This window comes from Heloderma suspectum, chromosome 15 (genome assembly GCF_057233095.1).
Source record: "Heloderma suspectum isolate Gila_16-S chromosome 15, 16-S_ref, whole genome shotgun sequence".
NCBI classification, from domain to species: Eukaryota; Metazoa; Chordata; class Lepidosauria; order Squamata; family Helodermatidae; genus Heloderma; species Heloderma suspectum.
This window is the reverse complement of record NC_139472.1, coordinates 16,719,495-16,743,234: the sequence shown is the minus strand read 5'-3', so window position 1 is coordinate 16,743,234 and position 23,740 is coordinate 16,719,495. Positions and strand designations below refer to the sequence as shown.

Here is a 23,740-nt window from a genome sequence, read left to right as displayed (position 1 = left end):
ATAGTGGGCATAAACATAAGGAGAGACAAACCACATTTTGCAATGAGTGAGCCACTCCCAATCTCTATTTAACCCAACTCTGCTCTGATAGTATCAAATTTGCAAATTAATTCCAGCTTTGCAGCTTCACACAGCTGGAAACTCCCTTTGCAACCCTGCCCTCTCCCTGAAGTATCACAACTTTCAAGTTTGCTACTGAATGTCCAGGGAGGTTGAAATTGCCCTATATCAGTTTATGAGTATTACCATTGATAGGATGTAATCCCACACACAATGACCCAGGAGTTCTCCTTTGAATTTGAGAGGCCTTACTGCTGAGATGTGCATAGAAATGCACTGTTAATGTATGATTTATGCCCGTTTAGAGAAAGTCCAATCTGGCACCAATGCAAAAGACACAAGGACTCTGCTGCCAAATGAAGGCAAGTACCATATTAAAAGATATCCTAAATTTCTGAGCAATTCCCTGGCATCTCATGTTGCAGCTTCAGATTAGGGATGTGCAGATTTATTAAAATCAGTTGTGCCTGTATTTTGCAGACTGTCAGGTACCTTTTGTTCTGTCATATGCTCATTGGAAGAAGTGGACTTTTTCCCAATTTCCCATAATTGTGCAACTTTGCTTTTGCACCAATCTGCACTTGCAAAAATGTGCGAATCCCCTCAAATGTGCAAATCCCCCCAAATGTGCATTTGCATGCTTTATCCCACAGGGAAATGTGCCTTTTCAAGCACTGTTTTTAAATTTCACGTATGTTTCTATGACTACTTTTGCATAAAAAAACTTGGTCCACAAGTCCATAGAACCGGTGCGACTCAAGAAAAGCCGCCCTGCTGTAGAATCCATGAGTTAGATTCATATAAACCCAAACTCATTTGATTCCATTGTGCATTTCTCCGACATCCCTAGTTGTGGCGATAGTTACTAAACTTGTTCTTTTTTAAAAAAAGTTAAATACATAAAGTATTATTACTGCTTGTCCTACTTATATGACCTTTAAGAAAAAAGTTCAACAAATTCTAGAATGCCTTCAGTGGGTGATTAATGTAGCCAATTTACCCTGGCTGAGACTCACTCCCCGCTCCAGCTACCAACTCTAATCTTGGAATGCTTGAGGAATTTGATCTTTGTGACTTCTGATATGAACTGTTCTGAACCGTACCTGCCAGACAGATCTCCAACTTGGATTTCACATGCCTCCAAATATCACAAAACAGTTCTTGACTCCTTTCATTAAAAATCAAAATGTATTTCAAAATGTGTATTGTGAGAGAAAGTAGGTTTTTAAAATCGGTCTTCGGATACCCTTAGGGCACAGTCCTAAGCATGTTTAGACAGAAGAAAGTCCAGCAACCCCCAGCATCCCCCAGCCAGTGTGAAAAAGAGTCCGACAACTCCCGGCATTCCCCAGCCAACCATGCTGGCTGGAGAATGCTGGGAGTTGTAGGACTTTCTGCTCTGTAAACATGCATAGTGTTGTGGCCTTAAAATTTTTGTGTATACTTCTATAAATGTTGGGGTTCCACCAAGCATGATGATACCTCCCTCCTTTTTATTCTCAGTGGCTCTGTTTTTGCCCCAAGTCTGTTGGAATCCATACTTAGATTCCATACAGCGAGGGAAGAGGAAAACACTAGGGATGTATGAAATTGGCCTTACCTGGCTCCGCCGGGTTCCGCTGGGGGGGGAGGCTCCGCGCCTCCCCCCGGAATCCTGGCCAGCCGGCTCCACCAGCAGCTGGACATCCGGCCGCTGGCTACCAGGGACGCAAATGGTGGCGGCCGTAGCCACCGCCGTTTGCGTCCCTGTAGTCAGCCGTGATAGGCTACGTAAATCTTTACGTAGCCCATCACGTCTGACTTTAAAAAAAAACAACCAAAAACATGCGTATGCAAATAGTGGCAGCTACAGCCGCCGCCATTTGCGTTCCTTATTTTGGCCCATCTTAGTCTACGTAAATATTTACGTAGACTAAGACAGTGACAATAAGGGGAACGCAAATAGCGTAGCGGATGCTATTTGCGTTCCCCCTTATTTTCGCTGTCTTAGTCTACGTAAATATTTATGTAGACTAAGACGGGCCAAAATAAGGAACGCAAATGGCGGCGGCCATAGCCGCCGCCATTTGCATACGCACATGTTTTTTTAAAAAAAGTCAGACGTGATAGGCTACGTAAAGATTTACGTAGCCTATCACGTCTTTTTTTTTAACACTGGAAATGGCGGTGGCGGCAGCTGGTCGGAAGACCGGCCTCCGGAGCCACCGCCGCCGGAGCTGCCACCGCCCGGAAGATCCGCCCCAGGTAAGTCTCGTCCCGGGGGGGATACGCAGGGGGAGGGGGGTGGCAGGCTGTTCTGCCACGGAGTTCGGGGGGTCAAATGCACTGGCATTCGGCCTCACCGAGATCCGTGGTGGAATTCTCTGCCATCCCTAGAAAACACACAAACTCAGGAACCAGTTCTTTAAACAACATTGTTGATTTAAAAACTGCTTCAGCTCAATGAGTTCAATGTGACATACACAGCAGTGTAATGGAACTGTTGCCAGCACAAAAAGTTCTCACCTTCAGAGATGTTAGAGAATTCCACCACGGATCCCAGGGAGGCCAAATTCCAGTGAATTTGGGCCCCCAGAATCCATGGCAGAACAGAGCAACCCGCCCCACCACCCCATGAAAGCCCCACGAAACGGAGCCTACCTGGCTGCGGCTCCACCGGCGGCGGCATCTCCGCCGCCAGCTCCGGCGGCTCCAGCCACTGCCGGGCTGCAGCCCCAAATGGCGGCTGCTATGCCGGCTGCCATTGCATCCCTGGCAATCCATGATAGGCTAAGTAAGTATCTACATAGCCTATCACAGCTCAGAGCAGGGACGCAAATGGTGTAGCGGCCGCCATTTGCATTCCTGCTTTTGCCGTGATGGGCTACGTAAATATTTACGTAGCCTATCATGGCTCAGTTGAGGGATGCAAATGGCGGCCACTACGCCGGCCGCTATTTGCGGCTGCAGACCTGCTGTGCGGATGCACCCAGCCGACAGCTCTGCAGAGTCGCCGCAGAGCGGAGTCGGCCAGGGTAGGATTTCGGGGGGAGGTACAGAGCAATGTCACCCTTCGAAAAGGTTAAGTGACTTTCGTACATCCCTGCTCACTTTGTTTGATTGACAGAGGTGCTGATGTCTTCTGCAACCCGCCCCCAACAGAACTCCCTGTTACCTCTGAGCTTATCTACAACCCTCACAGTAGCTGAAGGGGGGTTAATTTTACCAGCAATTGTATTTTTTTGTGTGAGCTATCCCTCTTGCAATGCAAAGTAGTGCAGGAAGGATTGCATGGGCAATAGGGACAGATTAGCTTTACAAAAGACCTACTCTTGGTGGTGATGAAAACTACCAAAACTGGTTTGTTGATATGGATCAATACAGCTGGCTACATTTTTGGATGCAACGTGGAGGCATAGACTATGGGTAGGCTGACCATACTTACCATTTTAAATGGGACAGTACCGTTTTTTTCACATTTCCTGTCCGTCCTGTTGTTTTAATATAAATGTCAATTTTGTCCCGTTTTTAATTTTTTGTAAAAAACTGAATGCGTTCATCATAAGGCTCTCTGCTAATCAATGCGTGCAGTAAAACTACTAGTGTGATGAAAGAGGAAGTCCCGTTTACTGTATCCAGTCAGGGCCAGGCTTCTTGAGCTAGCGCCGATCAGATGCCCCCCCCTTGCTTATCTGCAGCGGCAGGGAATTCAAGAGGTGGTCACTGAGCCCATTCGGCATGGGGTAGCCAGGAGCCTGAGCCTTCTGTTATTTCTACCATCGATCCACCCACAGAGATTCTTTCTGCCCTACATTCAGTTTGATTCAGACTTTTCAGACTCACATTTCGGTTCAACAGGCTGTTAGCTATTTTTTTTTATTACAGCGGAACTCTCCGCTGTAATAAAAACCCCGTCCTGTTTTTGTCATCCCAATATCCCATTTTTGTCTCAAGGAAACACCATCAGCCTAGCTATGGGGACTGTAAAATCCCCCAGATTAGGGAGTGATTTAGGCTGTAATCCTATACCCATTTACCTGGGATTAGGCCCCAGGCAATGGGATTTACTCCTGGGTATAGACATGCACAGGATCACACTGATAGCACAGGAGGATTCCATCAGCATCACCCCCACCGTATTTTGTTATTGCTTTTAAGGAGGGTTAATCAGCATGTTTAACTTTCTCTAGCTCTCTTGTGATGCCTGATGGCCGCAAAGACTCTTGACAAGCCAATCTGCGTCCCCCCAGCCTTTTGAAACTACAAAATTCAGCACAGGGCAAGCTGTCTCTTGCTGCCATTGCCACGCACACAGTATAACCAGCTGATCAGAACCCATGAGGCACCCAAACCCTTCCCCTAATCCACATAAAAAGAGCATCTGACATTTGCAGTGCCATAGATGGGTGTTCTGTTCTTGGGAATTGTGTTACCTTTCAGGGCTCTGTGCCTTTAACAGGCAGAAATGAAGGAGGAAAACTTTAACTAGAGATGTACAAACCCACCCCCACCCGGGTTCTCCAGGCACCCACCCAGCCCCTGTCCCCGCTCGCCAGTCCCTGGACTGCACCCCAGACTCACCCTGGTCGCCTAGTTGAGCGCTGCAGTCACCATTTTTTAAAAAAATAAAATGGTGATTGCAAAATCATACATATTTGCGTCTGTGCAAAAATGCACATTTTTTCCACAATGCACATTTTTGCACATATGTAAATATGCGCATTTTTGCGATCGCCATTTTATTTTTTAAAAAATGGTGACTGCAGCGCTCAAAGAGACCATTGGGATGAGTGCGGGCTGCTTGCCGAACACAGGCGGCGGGGGGGGGGAGTGGGGCCAGGGGTTTGGCAAGCAGGGCTCAGGAGTGCGGGCAGGGGGGTTCCACCAAATTCCTGGACAGAATTGGGCACCTGTGCCATCCGTAGCTTTAACCTGTGTAGAGATGCATGCAAGGTTGAATTTCCGTCTTTTATATAGCTGAGAAAGGTGAGGGGGAAGCTCTCCATATAAAATATGAGGATCAGGATATTGTCAAGAAATAGAATTTTGAACGTGCCTAAAGATGCCTTTGTTCTTTCAAGAGCAAAGGGGTGAGCGGACGTCAGGCTGGTGGAATTTACTTTTCCTTCCCTGAGGTCAAACCAACTGAAGTCCCTTGAAAAATAGTGACTCATGCTTCCCCATGTCCTCATTCACATCGACATGTAACTTCCATGTATACATGTGTGATGACGAATGCAGGTATAAAGGTGCCTTTCACCAGGGTGTGATGTGCACACAGGATCAGCACCAGCCTTCAATAGGCCCTTGTCAACAGTGCTGCCAATGCCCCCCCCCCCCAGCACCTCCTTCATGGCTCTTGTGCCCTCATCCCCCGCAATGCCTCTAATATTGAGCATATTAAGCTTTCCCGACCCCAAACTGCACGTATTTAAATATGCACATTTTTAAAAACTCGCTTTTTCCATTGTTGTTTTTTTTAAGTGGCAAAATGGCGGGTGCTCGCTTGATGGGCCAGGAGTGAGTGTGGGCGACTCACTGAGTTCACGGGGGCTCGAGTGCGGATCCGGGGAGGGGGGGTGAGCAGGGGCATCAGGGGTGAGCAGGGATCATGCAGGGCCTCAGAGGCTGAGCATGAGGTCTTTCAGGGCCTGAGGGCCCTCTCAGGGCCTCTGAGCATGGCCTCTCAGGGCCTCAGAGGCTGAGCATGAGGCCCAAGTGGGTTCATATGGGTATAAGTGGTCCTTCAAATACTCTGGAAACCAAACCATGTAGGTCAATACTAGGACTTCAGTGTGGGCCCAGTTATGAACAGAAACACCCTGCCTCCCTGCCCCACACGATTTGCCATCAAAGAGTGCATAGAAGCTTGAACAGGTGCAAAATTCGGCAGCTAGGATGCTAACTTGCGTACAGTATCGGGACTGCGTTACACCTGTCCAGAAAGACCTGTACTGGTCACCTTATTGCTTTCCAGGTTCAATTCAGGGTGTTGGTCTTTAACTTCAATGCTCTGAATGGCTTAGGACCTGACTACCTAAGGGACCTCCTGTCCCGCTATGAACCTGTCCAGGTGTTAAGATCTGCAGGAGAGGCCCTTTTGAGGGAAGTACAGTTATATAGTGAAATGGCTTTTTCCTCTGTTGCCCCCAAAATATTTAATGTGCTCCCTCAAGACCTACGATTGGGCCCCATTCTCTTGTCCTTTAGAATAGATGTAAAGATACATCGTTTCAATTCAGCCTTTCAAAAAAGGGTAGCTTTCAACATTTTAAAGTTCTGACGGTGTTTAACGCCTTTGTTTTTATTGTTGCAAGTTTTATTGTTTTAAATTGTCGTGCATTAGTCTGATGGCTTTTTAGCTGGTAAGGCAGTATTTAAATGCTAATAATAAATCAATAACTCATGAGAGACAACGTCTATATTCTCTGTTTAACAGTATTTGTTCCCCATTTGCTCATGGAATTCTACCTGACTTAGTGCTGTGTTGAAAATATATCCTGTCTTTTTTGACCAATCTCATGCAATTAGATAGAAAATAAATGGCTTTAGAAAAGGAATTCAAAGGAGGAGAAATTTTGGAGAAATTTGCACGGGTTGGGTTTGGGGTTCTTGGGCTTACCTTACTTGTGAGGTGGCTGAGGAATGTGCATGAGCGTCTTGTCTGTCATTGTACGATAATCTCTGTGGCAGCCTGTAGCCTCCCCAGCTTCCCGCACTTCAGTTGAAGCCTTCATGAGGAAGACGTCATCATGAGGCCATTCCTCCCATGGGGCTTTTTCAGTTCAGGAAGTGCGGGTGGACTGGAAGGCGGCAGAGCCGTGGAAAGATGTGCAATGGAGAGAGAAAACATACACAGCATACCAGTCCTGCCCTGGCTGCCGCAAACAGGGAATGTTTCCTCCACCACATGATGTCCCCTGATGTTTCTTGTCCCCCAGCAAGGACAGAATTGCTCTGTAAATATTGGGGGTATTTGCACACAGAAATGAATATGATTTATTTATTTATTTATTGCTTGCTTGCTTGCTTGCTTGCTTGTGAAAATGTATGTAAGATTTATACAGACTTTGGAAAAAAATCACAACCCTCCCCACTCTTTGAGCCTCCTATAAGACTCCTCTTCCAGGCCAGCTGGTATGAGTTGGGAATATCCAACACAATGTTATCGCAGGTCCTCATTTGTTAAGATAAAATCAGGCAATTAATGAGAGATGAAGTCAATGTAGTCTAGTGGTTAGAGTGTGAGGTTGGGTCCACAGAGACCTGGGTTTGAATTTCCACCCATCCCTGAAGCTGATTTGATGTCCTTGGGCAGGTGATTCTCTCTCAACCTAACCTACCTCACAGGGTTGCTGTGAGGACAGAATGAACACCAGCATGAATGCCACCCTGAGATCTTTGGGATCCAAGAGCCAGGCTCCAGACTATTGAGTTTCATGACCTGGGGGAGCCCCTTGTCAATCCCAGCGAGCTAGAAGGAGCTGCATGGGCCAGAGAAGGCAGGGGGAAAGTTCCAGAGCAGCAAGCAAGGATCAACAGAGTGGGCCAAGGCTGAAGCATATGGAAAGACAGGCAAGGCTGAAGATCCAAGTCAATGACCAGGAAGTTGGAACAGGTGAGTTGGCAGCATTCTCAGGCCAGAGACAATTTGTTCACTCAAGGAGCAGGCTCTGAGCTGAGGGCTGGATGATAATACTGGGCTGCAATTTTTGGTTTAGCTGTTTTCTGACACTCATGAGCAGTTGGGGTTGGAATGAAGAAGCTCTTGAAATTGAGGGAGGGGAGAAATCCCCCCCCCAATTTTTTAGGTGTGTGCAGCTATGCTTACTTCACTCAACCTCACAGTGTGTCCAAGGGGCTCCCCTTCTTTTCTTCCTAAGAATGAAAAATGCTTCGGAATGCTCACCATGGCATGAAGTGAAAGCCTTTGGGCTGGGCCATTCTTAAGGCAGGAAGGAGAGCACCTGGAATGTAATCAATACAAATCAATAATAATGAACCAAAGAATTCTCAAGACTGTGAACAGGAAAAGGTGCCATTTCCCAATTCCTCTCCTAAAATGTCCCTTTACAGAGAAGTGCAAGGAATATTTTTAACTGCACATCACACATCCCCAAATCCTGATCCCCCCTCTTGGATACGTCCTATAAGCTAGTATGGTCTCTTGAACAGGGAAATTTCTCCATTCCTCATTGGGCCATAGTTTTCCAGGCCTCCTTTTAAGTTTCTTCGTGTTTACGCAAATCTTGGGGTTCCCAAGGCTGACGCCTCCCTCCCTCTTTTTTCATTTCGGTCCCTGACTTGTTGGCACTCAGATTCTGAGATCACTATGAGAGGGATGTGGTGGTTTTTGCTCTTCTTTTCTTTCTACTGGCTCATGTACAACCTCCTAGTACACACTAGGGATGCACGGACTGTGTAAAATCCGCTCCGTCTGTGTTTCGTGGATTGTCAGGTGCCTTTTGTTCCATTGTCCACCCATAGACAGATACGAATATTATTATTTTCCGTTGTGCGGAAAAATATGCAAAAAGTTACTTAAGAATTTACATAATTTACCTTAGTACATAATATATAGCATATTGTCCCCCATTCCATTCAATATTTCCTCAGCAGAAACATACGTATTTTCCTATGAATTTATATGCATAAATTCTGGGAAAGTAAAGAAATCATGCAGATGTCCATGGACTCTGTGTGGCCTGAGGGGGTCTCTCCACAGCGGATTCAGCAGGTCGAATTCTTAGAAATCTGAGCTCACTTTAGTCCGGCTCTAATTTCTCCGGTATCCCTAGTCCAAACTCCATAGAGCTCCTAGTTTCCCATTCCAAGCAACCCTGGATTCATTTATGCAAGTGCAGTCACAAGCTACTGGTAGGGTCTTGTCATTAAGGGGTTGATTGATCTCTCTCTATGTTCCCCTAGAGCAAAGGTGGGCATCTTTTTGCCTAAGTTTTATTGTTCCTTTTAGTTCTGCTGCTGCAATTGCCAGCAATAGCAGCTGTGTTGATAGCATTTCCACCATGCTCTGCAACACCCTGGACTTAGCAGTGTGTGTGTGTGTGTCTGTGTGTATGTGTGTGTGCATGAGAGAGAGAGAGAGAGAGAGGGAGGGAGAGAGAGAGAGAGAGAGGGAGAGAGAGAGAGAGATGGCATCCACCACCCAAACAAATAAATGCAGTGCAGAATATCTGGAGGAAGTTCAGCAACGTTTGTTTTTGCCTCACAAGCTTTTGACAACCATTGCAATGTCATGTACAATCCGTTCTGCTGATGGAAGTGACAGCATACCATAGCCAAAATTCAAGGTTTCTCCATGAAAGCCTTTCTCGTTGTGGATCCACTTTACTGGAACACCATTGTCCTCCAGTCGTTTCTTATATAGCAGCCCATCATCTCTGAGCACGTCGAACTCGCAGGTCAAAATGCACGTCTGTGGGAGCTTGCTGATGATGGCATCTTCAGCGAAAAGTGGTGAAAATGTTACGTCCAACATGTGCTTCATCTCTTCGTACACCTTCGGTTTGAATTTGTATGAGCCCGGCTCTCGCGGTTTGTAGCCTCTGACTTTGAATTCCTCAGGAATGAGGTCTGCGTTCACCCACTTCTGGTACTTCAGCCTCACATCCTCAGGAACGTGGCAACCCTCCAAGATGTCTTTTCCAATGGAGGTCTTCTTGTTGAGGAAAAGGCAGCAGAAATAGGCAACCAATTCCCTCCACAAGAGTGGCGTTCTGGCATTCTGTTGATACGAAGGCAAATCAAAGTCCATTCCCTGCAGTCCTGGATAGATCAAAACCTGAGCTTGAATTTTGGGGAGATCTTTTCTGTCCACCAGCAACTGGCAAACCCGTGTTGCAAAGTTTGCTCCACAGCTGTCCCCACAAAGGATAATACGGGAAGCATCCACATGATAATCTTCCGCGTGCTTCAGAAAGTGGACTGTGGCCTTTAGACATTCAGCATACTGGTTTGGATAAGGATTTTCTGGTCCAAGGCCATATCTAAAGAGAAGAGAGAGTGTTACTATAGCTCTTGATCAGATGTAAGGTGCTGAAGTTTTTATTTCCTGTTTTCTTTTTAAGAATACTCTTTATCTTAGACATTTTTCATCACTCTTTTAAATAAACAATAGAGTCCCTCTTATGTGGGGCACAATTCACCATAACAGGAGATTTTGATCCAGACTAACTTGGATCTAACTAACTTACATGACTAAGTTACATCTCATTGATTTCAATGGCTTTAATTTAAGTTGGGCAAAGTCTGGTTCCAATGCAGAGTATATGAATTAATGAAGAATCATCAAGAAAAGAGCAAAAGGGCTTACAAAGATTTGCTGCTTTGGACATATGTATAAAAGTACTCTATAATGGTTTGAAACTCAACATTAAAAAAACTAAGATCATGGCATCTGGCCCCATCACTTCCTGGCATATAGAAGGGGAAGAAATGGAAGCAGTGACAGGTTTTATTTTCTTGGGCTCCAAGATCACCGCAGACGGTGACTGTAGCCATGAAATTAAAAGACGCTTGCTCTTGGGACGAAAGCTATGGCACACCTAGACAGCGTAAGAAGCAGAGACATCACCTTGCCGCCAAAGGTCCGTCTAATCAAAGCTATGGTTTTCCCAGTAGCAACGTATGGCTGTGAGAGCTGGACTATAAGGAAGGCTGAGCGGTGAAGAATTGATGCTTTCGAACTGTGGTGCTGGAGAAGACTCTTACGAGTCCCCTAGACTGCAAGGAAGTCAAATCAGTCAATCCTAAAGGAAATAAACCCTGACTGCTCACTGGAAGGACAGATACTGAAGCTGAAGCTCAAATATTTTGGCCACCTAATGCAAAGAGAAAACTCCCTGGAAAAGACCCTGATGCTGGGAAAGATTGAAGGCAAAAGGAAAGGGGACAGCAGAGGATGACATGGCTAGATATTTATTTATTTTATTTATTTATTCATTTCATTTCTATACCGCCCAATAGCCGAAACTCTCTGGGCAGTTGCAATGAATATGATGCAATGAATATGAACTTGAGCACACTCCGGGAGAGAGCGGAGGACAGGAAGGCCTGGCATGCTATGGTCCATGGGGTCACGAAGAGTCAGACACGACTTAACGACTGAACAACAACAACAACTCTGTAATGGAGGAGAGAACTAGGTGACTAGCCCCTTATTGGTAGCCCCTAGTCCCTTTCTTTCCAGTTGGATTCTGCCAAAATTAAAGCAAAATCTAACCATTTCAAAATCCCACAATCAACACTTTGTAAAATTCCATTTTGGCTGACATGTAGGGTATTATTCATAGTTCTGGGTTCCCCTGCCCATCTGCATCTCTTTTCCCATTCTCATTCAATCTTTTCATAGAATCATAGAATCATAGAATCAGAGAATAGTAGGGTTGGAAGGGGTCTACAAGGCCATCAAGTCCAACCCCCTGCTCAATGCAGGAATCCAAGTCAGAGCATCCCTGACAAATGGCTGTCCAGCCTCGTCTTGAAGGCCTCCAGTGTGGGAGAGCCCAACACCTCCCCAGGTAATTGGTTTCATTGTCATATTGCTCTTACAGTCAGGAAGTTTTTCCTGATGTTCAGCCGGAATCTGGCTTCCTGTAACTTGAGCCCATGATTCCGTGTCCTGCACTCTGGGATGATCAAGAAGAGATCCCGGCCTTCTTCTCTGTGACAGCCTTTTACGTACTTGAAAAGCGCTATCATATTTCCCCTCAGTCTTCTCTTCTCAAGGCTAAACATGCCCAGTTCTTTCAATCTCTCTTCATAGGGCTTTGTTTCCAGTCCCCTAATCATCTTTGTTGCCCTCCTCTGAACCCTCTCCAGTTTGTCTGCTTCCTTCTTAAAGTGTGGTGCCCAGAACTGGACACAGTACTCCAGATGAGGCCTAACCAGCACTGAGTAGAGGGGAACTAGGACTTCCCGGGATTTGGAAGCTATGCTTCTATTAATGCAGCCCAAAAGAGCATTTGCCTTTTTTGCAGCCACATCACATTGTTGGCTCATATTCAGCTTGTGATCGACAACAATTCCAAGATCCTTGTCGCTTGTAGTGTGGTTGAGCCACGTATCCCCCATCTTGTAGTTGTGCATTTGGTTTCTTTTTCCTAGGTGCAGAACTTGGCATTTATCCCTATTAAATGTCATTCTGTTGTTTTCTGCCCAGCGCTCCAGTCTATCCAGATCACTTTGAATTTGGTTTCTGTCTTCCAAAGTATTAGCTATCCCGCCCAATTTTGTGTCATCTGCAAATGTGATCAGCATTCCCTGCACCTCCTCCTCCAAGTCATTCATAAAAATGTTGAAGAGCACTGGGCCCAGGACTGAGCCCTGCGGTACCCCACTCATTACCTCTCCCCAGTTTGAGAAGGTCCCATTGATCAGCACTCTTTGAGTCCGATTCTGTAGCCAACTGTGGATCCACCGGATCATTGTTTCATCTAGCCCACTTTGAGCTAGTTTGCTCATCAGGAGATCATGGGGCACTTTGTCGAAAGCTTTGCTGAAGTCGAGGTATATGATGTCTACAGCATTCCCACGGTCTACAAGGGAGGTTACTTGATCAAAAAATTAGATCTGGCAGGACTTGTTTTTGACAAATCCATGTGGGCTTCGAGTAATCACGGCATTGTTGTCAAGGTGCTTCCAGATGGATTCCTTTATCATCTGCTCCAGAATTTTCCCAGGGAGTGATGTCAGACTGTTTGGTCTGTAGTTCCCAGGTTCCTCCTTTTTACCCTTTTTGAAGATAGGGACAACATTAGCCCTCCTCCAGTCATCTGGCACTTCGCCCGTCCTCCATGATTTCTCAAAGAGAATAGACAGCGGTTCTGAGAGTTCTTCTGCCAGTTCCTTTATTACTCTGGGATGCAGTTCATCTGGCCCTGGAGATTTGAACTCATTCAAAGTAATTAGGTGTTCCTTGACCATATGCCTGTCGATCTCAAGCTGCAATCCTGCCCCTTCAGCCTGTACTTCGCCTTTGTCAGGGGGGTCATAGACCCTCTTTTGGGAGAAGACTGAGCCAAAGTAGGAATTGAGCACCTCTGCCTTTTCTTTGTCATCTGTTATCGTTTTGCCATCCTTATTTAATAGCTGAACCACCATTTCTTTCCTCTGCCTTTTACTATGCCCGTAGCTGAAGAAAGCCTTTTTGTTGTTTTTAGCATCCCTTGCTAACCTCAGCTCATTCTCAGATTTAGCCTTCCTGACGCCATCCCTGCAATTCTGTGCTATCTGCCTGTACTCTTCCTTTGTTACTTGGCCTTCTTTCCACTTCCTATATGTGTCCTTTTTTGTTTTCAGGTCATCCCTAAGCTTTTTGTGAAGCCACATTGGCTTCTTCTGTTGTCTTCCACCTTTTCTTCTTGTTGGAATTGTTTGTGATTGTGCCTTGAGAATTTCCTTTTTTAAAAGCTCCCACCCATCTTGGACTCCTTTTCTCGTTAGCGTCGCTTGCCATGGGACCTTACTGATCATTGTTCTGAGTTTATGAAATCAGCTTTCCTAAAATGCAGGGTACGCATTTGACTACACTCAGCTTTTGCTTCCCTTAGAACCAAGAACTCAACTACAACATGGTTGCTTTCCCCCAGAGTTCCTGTAACTGCTACTTTATCCACTAAGTCATCTCTGTTGGTTAGGATCAAGTCAAGGATAGCCGATCCTCTAGTTCCTTCCTCTACTTTCTGTAGGAGGAAGTTGTCCGCCACACAAGTCAGGAATTTCCTGGAGGGGCCATGTTTTGCAGAATTTGTCTCCCAACAAATATTGGGGACATTGACATTTTTCTTTTCAAAAGAATTGATGGAGGAGAGAAGACCCCCCCCAAAAAAGTCCAGCACCCACAGCTACCCCGAAATGATAAGAAAAGCTCAAAAATGCCACCAGAAGAAGTTCAAAAGAAATTCTAAAGAGCCCTGAGAAAGAAGCAGAAATGCAGAAGCATTTTTCACAGGGGAGCACTTTCAGGAAAGAGGTGGAGAGATTTCTGCCCAGCCCTGTCACGGGCAATGGCATTGTGGAGATGTCACTTACCCAACAGCTATAACCACTGCATTGCCTTCTTTGGCAATATACCGCAGAGATCTCTCAAAGTCATCTGAAAGTGAGCATTTTTCAAGTTAGGATGCATGAAAGTTAAACACGCCAAGAAACCATATTCTGGTTCTGGGGGGTCAGTCAGTTTACAGCCCATAGGAAGTGGTGGAGCAGAACTGACATGGCGCTGCAGATACTGCTCTAGTCTGGCTAGCCTCACACCCATGGCTGTGCTGTCTCCAGCTTTTCTCCCATTCCAAGAACATCTGCTATTACTTTGTCAAGGTCCCACCACATTTCTCCTCCTGTAACTATCAGAGTAAATGGAATTGTTTCAGGCTCCAGCAAATCATCCTACATTCCAATTCAAGCTGGATTATTTGAGTGCTGCCCCTCATGTAGGGAAATAAAACAACAGCTATGCCCAAGGGAGGTACATCCGTTGATTCAAGGGAGCCCTTTGGTGTTCAGAAGTACCCCCCGACAAGTGTAGGAGAGACCCCAAAACAGCTGAAGGAAGCTAATGTCCATGGAATGCTGGCTGACAGTTGAGGGATGATTAAAACCAGGTGGGAGGCAGAATTGGATGGAGCAGCTAGAAAAAGAAGGATGGAAGAAAATGCACAGAGAGATATGAAGCCTAGAGACAACTTTGCCATTGTCAGAATAGGTCATTTCCTGTTTCACATAAACTTTTTTAAAATGTCCCCAGTAGGGATGTTGGAGGAATCTGCTTCATGGGTGGAGCTCAGTGAGATTTGCTGGGTCGACCCAACCCCCCTGGACTCCAGTCCAACACCCACCAGGTGGCCCGACTCAGCCCTTACTGCTGCTGCCATGGTAGAAGGGAGGAGGAAGAGAGGGGAATGCCACTCCCCTCGCCTTCTCTTATCCAGTGTACTCTGGCAACAGCAGTGGCAGCATGAAAGCTGGCTTGACCCCTCCCCCAACTCCCCCCCCCGTATTGGCCCCAGGAGCATAGCCAAGTCATTTGTAGTGTTAGAGGGGCCCAGAGATCCATAATGCCTTGCTTAAGTTCATTATTAGTGCAATTCCCTTGCTAGTAAGCCTCTGAGCATGTGAAGATGAGTCAAAGGGCCAATAGCGCAGCCTAGCACATTCCATACTAATGAGTGTGCCCGGGAAGCGAAGGTTGTTTGCCTTAAAGCTGCGGGTGGCAGTGCTGAGAACAAAGTGCTGTTAGTCTATACTGGGAATGAACACTAGGGGGCGCTTGCTGCTGTTATGCTGCCTCATTGCTAACATATATGGTATAAGACCCATTGTACCCCGTGGCTCTGGGTTCAGAGAAGCTGTCTGATCCAACCATTGGGTACGCCTGTGTGCTGTAAGTTACCCAATAAAGTACTCCTTGTAAATAAACCTATGGATCTGATTTATCACTATCTTGGCACCTCTAAATTATGAGTTCAGAGCCTAGGGCCACCCCCTCCCCTGATCCCCACTACTGTGGCAGGACAGGAGGACGACGAGAAGGGAGCACCACTCTGTGGTGAAGAATCCTCCTGCCCTCGTTGCTGCACTGCCACTGCTGCTGCTACAGTATCAGGGGCGGGTGGAGGAGATGGGAGCATCGTGGTGGTGGCATTACCAGAGGAGGAAGAGAGGGAGAGCTTAACCCCTCTATTCCATTTTGCACACAGCAGGGCCTCGGTGAGCAAGTCTGTTGTGCTCCCTCCCAGGGTCGGGAGGAAGAATGAAAGACATTGCACAGAGCAGTGGGGGCTCTGTGTGCAACCGGCTCCTTCTCCCTCTCCTGGGACCTGGGAGGGGGAGAAGAAGCCAGCTGTACACAGCAGCAGACTGCTTTGCACAAAATGGTAGTCATGGGGCTACTGCTGCTGCCACCCGCCACCATTTTGTGCAACAACAACACTTGGTAAAGATGCCAAGTTACAGGATGTAGGCCAAGCCAAGTCCCTCATGTGGTTCAGTCAGGCCCACAACGGGCAGGATTTCCCCGTTATGGACACTCCTAGTCCCCAGTGAAGTGTTTTTTTTCCCCCCTGGAAACCTAAATAGCTAACTTTTCAGAACATTTCCTAACACATGTGAATTGCTGGGGAGCGGATTTAGCATGTCCTTCGTTGCTTCCATTGTTGAGGATGTTGTTCTTGCTGTTCTTGTTTCGTATCCTTGTGGATGGAGAGAGAGAACCACAGCTGGTGGTGGAGGCCATCAGAACCTCATCTGGGCTGCAGAAAGCCCTGCTGCTGTCACTTACTGTCCCTCGAATGGCATTTGGGGTTGCGAGGTGACATTTCATGGCATAAGAGCTTGGATAACAGGAGGTCTTGGATATGTGGGATCCAAAGTCCTTCTGTCCTCCAAAATGCAACAATAAGAGGGAAACATTCCCTCAACACTTGGACCAGCATGGCTGTTTCCCCTTTCATTGGAATTAAGGGTTGGCCATGGACCAAAAAGCATTTTTTTCCTTTAAAGGAAGACACCCCCGCCTCCACATCCACACACTTCTAGACACTGTTGAAAATATTACCCGAATGCAAAAAAGTACTATTAGCTCTGCCCGGATACTGAATCACAAGGTTTTGAGTGGATATAAAGTTAGAAAGCTTGCTTACAGTAGGTTTGATCCATACTTCGTCATCCATTGATTAAATCAGTGGGTCTCCTCTAAAAATGACTCCATCATGATCCAAACTTGAATTTTATACATACAATTAAAAAAAAAAATAGGACCTGTGTCTGCACAGTCTTCAGCATGGACAAAGTTGTCTCACTATTGCATCATCAGAGGCATGTTTGGTGGCCCCTTCAAAGACACACAGTGGGGAGATGGGAGTTCTTTTCAGCTTTAATTCATAGCAGGGAAAGACCACAACTTACAGTTACTTATATGCAAGTGGTAAATCTTCTAATTTGAGACAAAAGTGATAATGAACATGGTCAGTTGCATTTCTTGAATATGCTAGGGTTGAGCAAATATGGGAAGACATGCATTTTGAATACATTTTCATGAAACGTGAATGCCCTCCCCCATTCCGAACTTCTTTTGCACCCTGCTGAAAATCAATGAACAAGTGTTTGCACTATGATGGGTCCTGGTGAGAATATACCTCCTCCCCTGCTCTCATTGTGCATTGTGGCCTCATTGGAGTCATATGGGATGGGGATATGGATTTCAATGTATATGTATAGGCATCCCATATAAATAACACTAGAATGGGATGGGATGGATAACATTTGCATCTGGAATGCACACTGAAATGCAGATGTCAACCTTCTTTGGGCTATTATATTTCAATCGCATGGATACCCAAATTCACATTTCCACCCACATTTTGCTGAAACTAGTCATGTGTAACTATGTGGAATAAGAGTTCGACCAGGACAAAAGTCTTGCCATGCCATGCTGGTGGCAACATCACAAAATGAAGCAGAGAGAGAGAGAGACAGAGAGAGAGAGAGAGAGGCAATGCTTTAAAATATTAGTTGACAATGAATCTAGACTTACTCCCGTGCAAGAACAAAATGCCCAAAACAGTTTACTTGGTGACAACCTTCTTCAAGGGGACAAGAATAAGGTTCTCCTATTAGGGCAATATCTCTCGTAAGTCAAGAAACCACCAGCAAAGTGTAGCAAAACAAAACAAAACAAAACAAGGGATACTTGCCCAATTCCCTGAGCAATGTGGACACATTCCTTCTTCCCTCCCACTCAGAGTGAGGGTGAAATAATGACTTTGTTTGACCACAGTGATGAAGCCAAACACTATGATCCCTGATTGGTTGGTACCATGCAGTGAAGAAGAATACAGAAGCCCTAACAAATAAAACAAAGCTAGATATTCAGGTTGTGAATGAAGACAAAAGCCTGTGAACCTGGAAGGTGGGTAGAGGTTTTCCAATCCCCTTGATATCCCACTTTTTTCTATGAAACAATTATCTTCACAGGAATTAAATTAAAACAACTCTTCCTAATTGTTTGGTCAATCATCACTGAAGCATGGGGTTTCTTCTTACCAATGGATCCCAGAATAGCAGCCCCTCCATGGCAGTAAATGACAGCTTTCATTTTTGTGGTGGTCATTTTCTTAGGCTGATAAACCCTCACTGGTACCTTGTCAAATTTCTGGTCATGAATGAGAAGTGAGGAATCCCTGGGCACTGGTAATCCTTTTGCTGCAAATCGTAAAAAATGTATGCGATTGTAGAGTCCCAGTTTCTCTAAAATAACTCCCTGTTTGCCGAGAGAGAGAAAAAACAGGGGGAGGGGCAGGAATGGAGAAGGAGAAGTATGAGAAGTTCATTTGAGGATGTCATCAAACATGAAAGGCCGGGCAATAGATATCTATATGGTGATCTACCAATGACTCAGTAACGCTGCTAGTTTTGCAGCCCAGCTGAAATGACAAAAACAGGGGACTCCTCAAGCAAATGTAAAATCAGAACCTATGGGTCAATGGTTCCAGGTGACTTGGTAATACATGTTGCAACATTAGAGCAGGTCCAGTAACACAAATAGGGCTCCCTATACTATCACATTTTGTGTCAGAGGGGAGGAGGCAAAGGGATTTTGTCTTGAGCTGCACTGTTTTTTTTTGCAGCCCAGCCAATCCAAGGAAGATATAGCTGGGTCTGTTTAAGGTGAACATGTTCCCTGCAGCATCAGTTCCTGTCTGCAGCAGCATCATGGCTCACCACTAATCCTGCTGACAATGGAGGATACTTGCCTATTCTCTGCTGTCCCATCCTTTGGGTTCAATATTTGGTTATGTACGGCCTTAACTTGCATAAACAGGGGACACAGCTTAGGTTGTGTGAGATATTCACTCCGTCAATTAAAAAAAGAAAAAGAAACTAAACAAAACCCACCTGATTTACCCAGTTCTCACTCCTGGACCCGAACACAGACACAGACACAATTTGCAGTAAAAAAAAAATAAAAATGCATTCCTCTCTGAGCCTGCAATGTGTTCCATCAGCCCAAAAAAGCATTTCACAATGTGCACACATTTGGAAAATGTGCAACAAAAAATACAGGCATAGGGGTCCAGAGTTTGACCATCCCACCCCAGCATCAAGTTTCAGATAAATTCGATAAAAACTCTTGATTTTATAATAACTGAAAATAGGTACATAAACAACCACTCTCTAAACTGAAAGAAACATTCATATCATTCATATTCAGTTTCACCACTCTCTCACACTCTCCCATCACTGTGATCTTTTGATGAACTGTTCATAGAGTCCTAGGTAGGGATGGACGAAAGGGACTTACCTCATCCCGCAGCTTGCTTCGTAGTGGGGGGGAGGCGCTTCGCTTCTCCCCCCCAAAGTTCAGGCGAGGGGGGGGAGGCGCCTTGCCTCGCCCGGCCGAAATTCAGGCCGGGTAGGAGCACCCCATCTACCCGGCCCCCCCCAAAAGTAAAAAAACAACAACACACATACACCCGTGATAGGCTACGTAACGATTTACGTAGCCTATCACGGCTAGATTTCCAAAGTCAGCCGTGATAGGCTACGTTAATCGTCACGTAGCCTATCACGGGTGACTTTGAAAAAAAAAAAAAAGCGCGTACACAAATGGTGGCGCCCATGGGGCGCCGCCATTTGCGTTCCTTATTTTGGCACGTCTAGTCTATGTAAAGATTTACATAGACTTAGGGGTGGACGAAAGTCCCTTACCTGTCCTCGAAGGATGTTAGCAGTGGGGGGGAGGCGCTTCGCTGCTCCCCCCGCAAAGTTCAGGTCGGGGGGGGAGGCTTCCTGCCTCGCCCTGGCCGAAATTCAGGCCGGGGGGGAGGCTTCCCGCCTCGCCCGGCCGCGAACTCGGAAGTTTAAAAAAAAAAAACAATGCCCCCTGATAGGCTACGTGACGATTAACGTAGCCTATCATGGCTAGATCTGCAAAATCAGCCATGATAGGCTATGTCAATCGTCACGTAGCCTATCACGGCTGACTTTGCAAATCTAGCCGTGATAGGCTACGTTAATCGTCACGTAGCCTATCAGGGGGCATTTTTTTTTCTTTTATTGGAATGGCGGCGGCGGCAGCCGGTCGAAAGACCGGCTGCCGCTCCTGCCCCGCACGAACACCCGCCAAACCGCCGGCCGGACCCGCCGCCGGGAGGGACATTCGGCGAAGGTAAGTCCTGTCCCGGGGGGGGGTGCGGGGTGTGGGGGGGTGCGGAGGATTTCTCCCCGAAACTTGTTCAGGGGGCCGAACACGTTGGCGCTCGGCCCCCCGAAGTTTCGGGGAGAAATTCTCTGCCATCCCTACATAGACTACGGCGAAAATAAGGGCAATGCAAATAGCGTTCCCTTATTTTCACTGTAGTCTACGTAAATCTTTATGTAGACTAGACGTGCCAAAATAAGGAACGCATCTGCGTACGCGCTTTTTTTTTCTTTCAAAGTCACACCGTGATAGGCTACGTGACGATTTATGTAGCCTATCACGGCTGACTTTGGAAATCTAGCCATGATAGGCTACGTAAATCGTTACGTAGCCTATCACGGGTGTGTGTGTGTTTTTTTACTTTACTTTTTTTTTTGCAATGGCGGCGGTAGCAGCCGGTTGGGAGACCGGCCGCCGCCCCCGCCCCCGCTGAAACGCCGCCGAAAGGTCGCCAGGACCCGCCGCCAAGAAGGACATTCGCCGAAGGTAAGTCCCATCCTGGGGGGGGCGGGGGGCCGGCGGAGAATTTCCCCACCAATTTCGGGGGGCCGAATGCGTCAGCACTCGGCCTCCCGAAGATTCGTGGAGAAATTCTCCGCCATCCCTAGTCCTAGGCAATTTTTTAAAATTCCTTCTCTGTCCTTTTTCTCTTTTTACCATACTTTAGATATGTTATAGTAATTTAGCTAAATTTTAGCCTTTCAAATAATAACCAAATTCATTACTGAAATATTCTTGGTCTTTCTTTCTTTCTTTCTTTCTTTCTTTCTTTCTTTCTTTCTTCCTGTCAGATCATAAGGAAAATTCTTGTTGAATTGGGCCACAGTGGCCAACCACATGACTCTGGGATTAGGAATGGGTGAGTCTGTACATTTTGGATGCTCTCACTTTTTCATTTTCCTGATCTTACATTCGGTTTGTCTCAAATGATCAGAATTCCTCCAGTCCTAAGTTTGGTTCATCCAAAACACTGAGTTTTTTTGAGCAAGCAAGGTTTGCATGAAAATTAGTGTTTTTATGCACATCCCTCCAAAGATATGCATTTCTGTAAGCACTGCTTCTTAATATACACATATTTGTAAGCAATTTCCTAAATCAATGCATTTTAATGTTATTTCTGCCAATATATAGATTTTTTACATACTTTTTTTTTTTATTGGAGAACTCCAGTGTAAAATTCAGAGAAGTGAAGGATAGCTGAGTTTTTGTTCAGAAGTTCAACGTCGGGTAAATTTTTCATTAAATGCGAACTGAACAAATTTCTCCCCTATCTGGGAAGTCCACAACAAGGGCATGAAGGCCATATCCTTGTCCTCTGATTGTTCCCCCATGTCTGGTTAGGAAGATCGGATCACACGCCATTCCTGCTTTCTGATGTACATGCATGAGCACAAGTGAGCAAAGGAAGAGCCCTGGTGCATCAGACCAAAAGCCCATCCAGCCCAATCTCCTCTTTCACACATTGTGTAGCCAAATGCCTTCGGGAAGCTCATGAACAGGCTTTGGAGATGATAGTTCTGCCCAGTTCTCTGTGTCCCTGCAATTCCGATTCAGAGGTGAACTACCTCTGAACATAGAGGTTTTATTTTCAGGGAAAATAGCAGCGTGTGGATCTATCTAACCCTTTCTAAGAACCAAATAATGCTCCTTCTAGATCAGACTAGTTCAGCACCCTGCTTCCAACATTCACAATAGTCCCTCAGTAGTTAGTTCATTACATTTCTATGCTGGGCAAGAGCCAGAGGTCTTGCCCAGCAATTCATAACATGACAAAACATCATGGAGCAATTCATAACATGACATAAAACATCATCTAAAACCTTTAACATGATTTTTTTTTTTACAGCACAGTTTCATCTAGTTAAGAATTATGAGCAATGATACTGCCAGGACATGATAGAAAAGGTAACTTTTTTTACAACACACTTTATCCAGTTAAAAACAATTAATAATGGACCTATCTGGACATGATAAAAAAGCTGACATTAAAAAGCCCAATCATATTCCATCAAATGCGTGGGAGGAGAAGGAAATCTTAACCTGGCACCAAAACGGTGACAATGTTGGTGCCAGGCAGACCTCACAGGGGAGAGCATTCCACAATTGGTGGGGTCACCACTGAGAAGGCCCTCTCTTTTGTTACTATCCTACAATGCTCCTTAGAACAAGTTTCCCAGAGGAGGGCCTCAGATGTTGATCACAGTGTAAGGGGAGGTTCCTAGTGGGAGAGGTGCTCCATAATCTAAGAAGCTCACCAATGAGGCATAAAGGTGATGGATTTCCACTTCTTTTGCATCCCATTAACTGGAAATCAGGGTACAATACCCCTGATCTTGGAGGTTCCATGGAGCCCAAACAGCCATTGGTAGGCCTACCAAGGTTGACCTTGGTATCTAAAATTTCCACAATGGGCTTCTGAGCTGTAAAGATCATGAAAACTTACCCAAAGGAGTGTCGAGATTGTTCCAGTTTGATAGATGCGGACCTTAAACCACTGCTCAGTTCCAGGAGGTAGCACGGTTATGGCATACTGGATGACAGCAGACACCAGAAACACGGCTGGGAATATGAAAGCTGTAATGAGAGTGGATACTATGAGCTTACAAGAGAGCACCATTCCTAGGGCAGAACCACAACAGCAATACAGATGGATTTCCCTCAATGTTCCTAGTGGAATGTGCGTTCCTCCTCTCGAGACTCTGCCTGATTCTTCCTGTAGGAGGCTAAAGAGCAGAGGCACACTGTTCCCATACTGTCATACTGCCCACAAATGGATGGATGGATATATATATATATATATATATATATATATATTAAAGATAGCTGTTAAGAAACACAAGACAAAATGATCAGGGAATTTTACCTTGCACCCTATAAAGGCTGAATGCTTTATGTCATATGATCCTGCATTGTCACTAGATTATATGATGGCCTAGATTGTAAAACACAGGAAGCAACTAGCAACTGGCATGTCATTAACAGGCCTTGTTAACTTTAATAACACACTGGTGCACATGCATGCCCATGTATCTCTTCCTGTTTCACTAAGGAATTTCCGTAAATTAACATCACATAAATCAGGAAGGACAATTCTAGTTTGTGTTCCTTTCTTGTGAAGTACGATCTGCTGTATATTCTAACACATATGTCACAGTGTGTTCAATGGAGTTTCTTCACTAGGGAGTGTGTTTAGGTTTATTGAAAGTTAAGGGTTCATCATACATGGCTAAAATCCCTACCCGGGCTTTTGCTTCTGAATTCTTTGTGGAATTAAGATCAGATCCTTTACACAGGCAGAAACATGCTTTGAATCTGGGAATTCATTTCTTGGCAAGTTCTATATGTTTTATTTTACAGCATCTAGATGATGCTATGGTTATAGCGGAACTGTGCAATTTCACACGACAGATGTATCCCATTAATGATCCTTATCGGGTTATCCTCTGTCTTTTAAAAAGTGGGATAAAGGTCAGAAAGCAT

At 45.6% G+C, this 23,740-nt stretch overlaps 1 protein-coding gene across 1 annotated transcript; it reads right to left on the bottom strand.

Annotated features, from left to right (window-relative positions):
• Positions 1–9,265: 9,265 nt before the first annotated feature.
• On the bottom strand, positions 9,266–22,877 carry LOC146335413 (arylacetamide deacetylase-like 3). The gene is made up of 4 exons (XM_084822272.1): positions 22,704–22,877; positions 18,103–18,319; positions 14,092–14,155; positions 9,266–10,046 (listed from the first exon to the last, which is right to left on the bottom strand). Exons 1-4 carry the CDS (start codon positions 22,875–22,877, stop codon positions 9,266–9,268), a joined length of 1,236 nt encoding a protein of 411 aa, XP_084678398.1.
• Between the last annotated feature and the right edge of the window lie 863 nt (positions 22,878–23,740).

Coding starts and splice junctions, on each gene's coding strand:
- LOC146335413 (XM_084822272.1), bottom strand. CDS start 22,877: ATGGTGCTCTCTTGTAAGCTCATAGTATCCACTCTCATTACAGCTTTC. Junction 14,156..18,102: donor TGCTATTCTGGGATCCATTG/GTAAGAAGAAAC, acceptor GCTCACTTTCAG/ATGACTTTGAGAGATCTCTG. Junction 10,047..14,091: donor GCAGTGGTTATAGCTGTTGG/GTAAGTGACATC, acceptor TCTTCTCTTTAG/ATATGGCCTTGGACCAGAAA.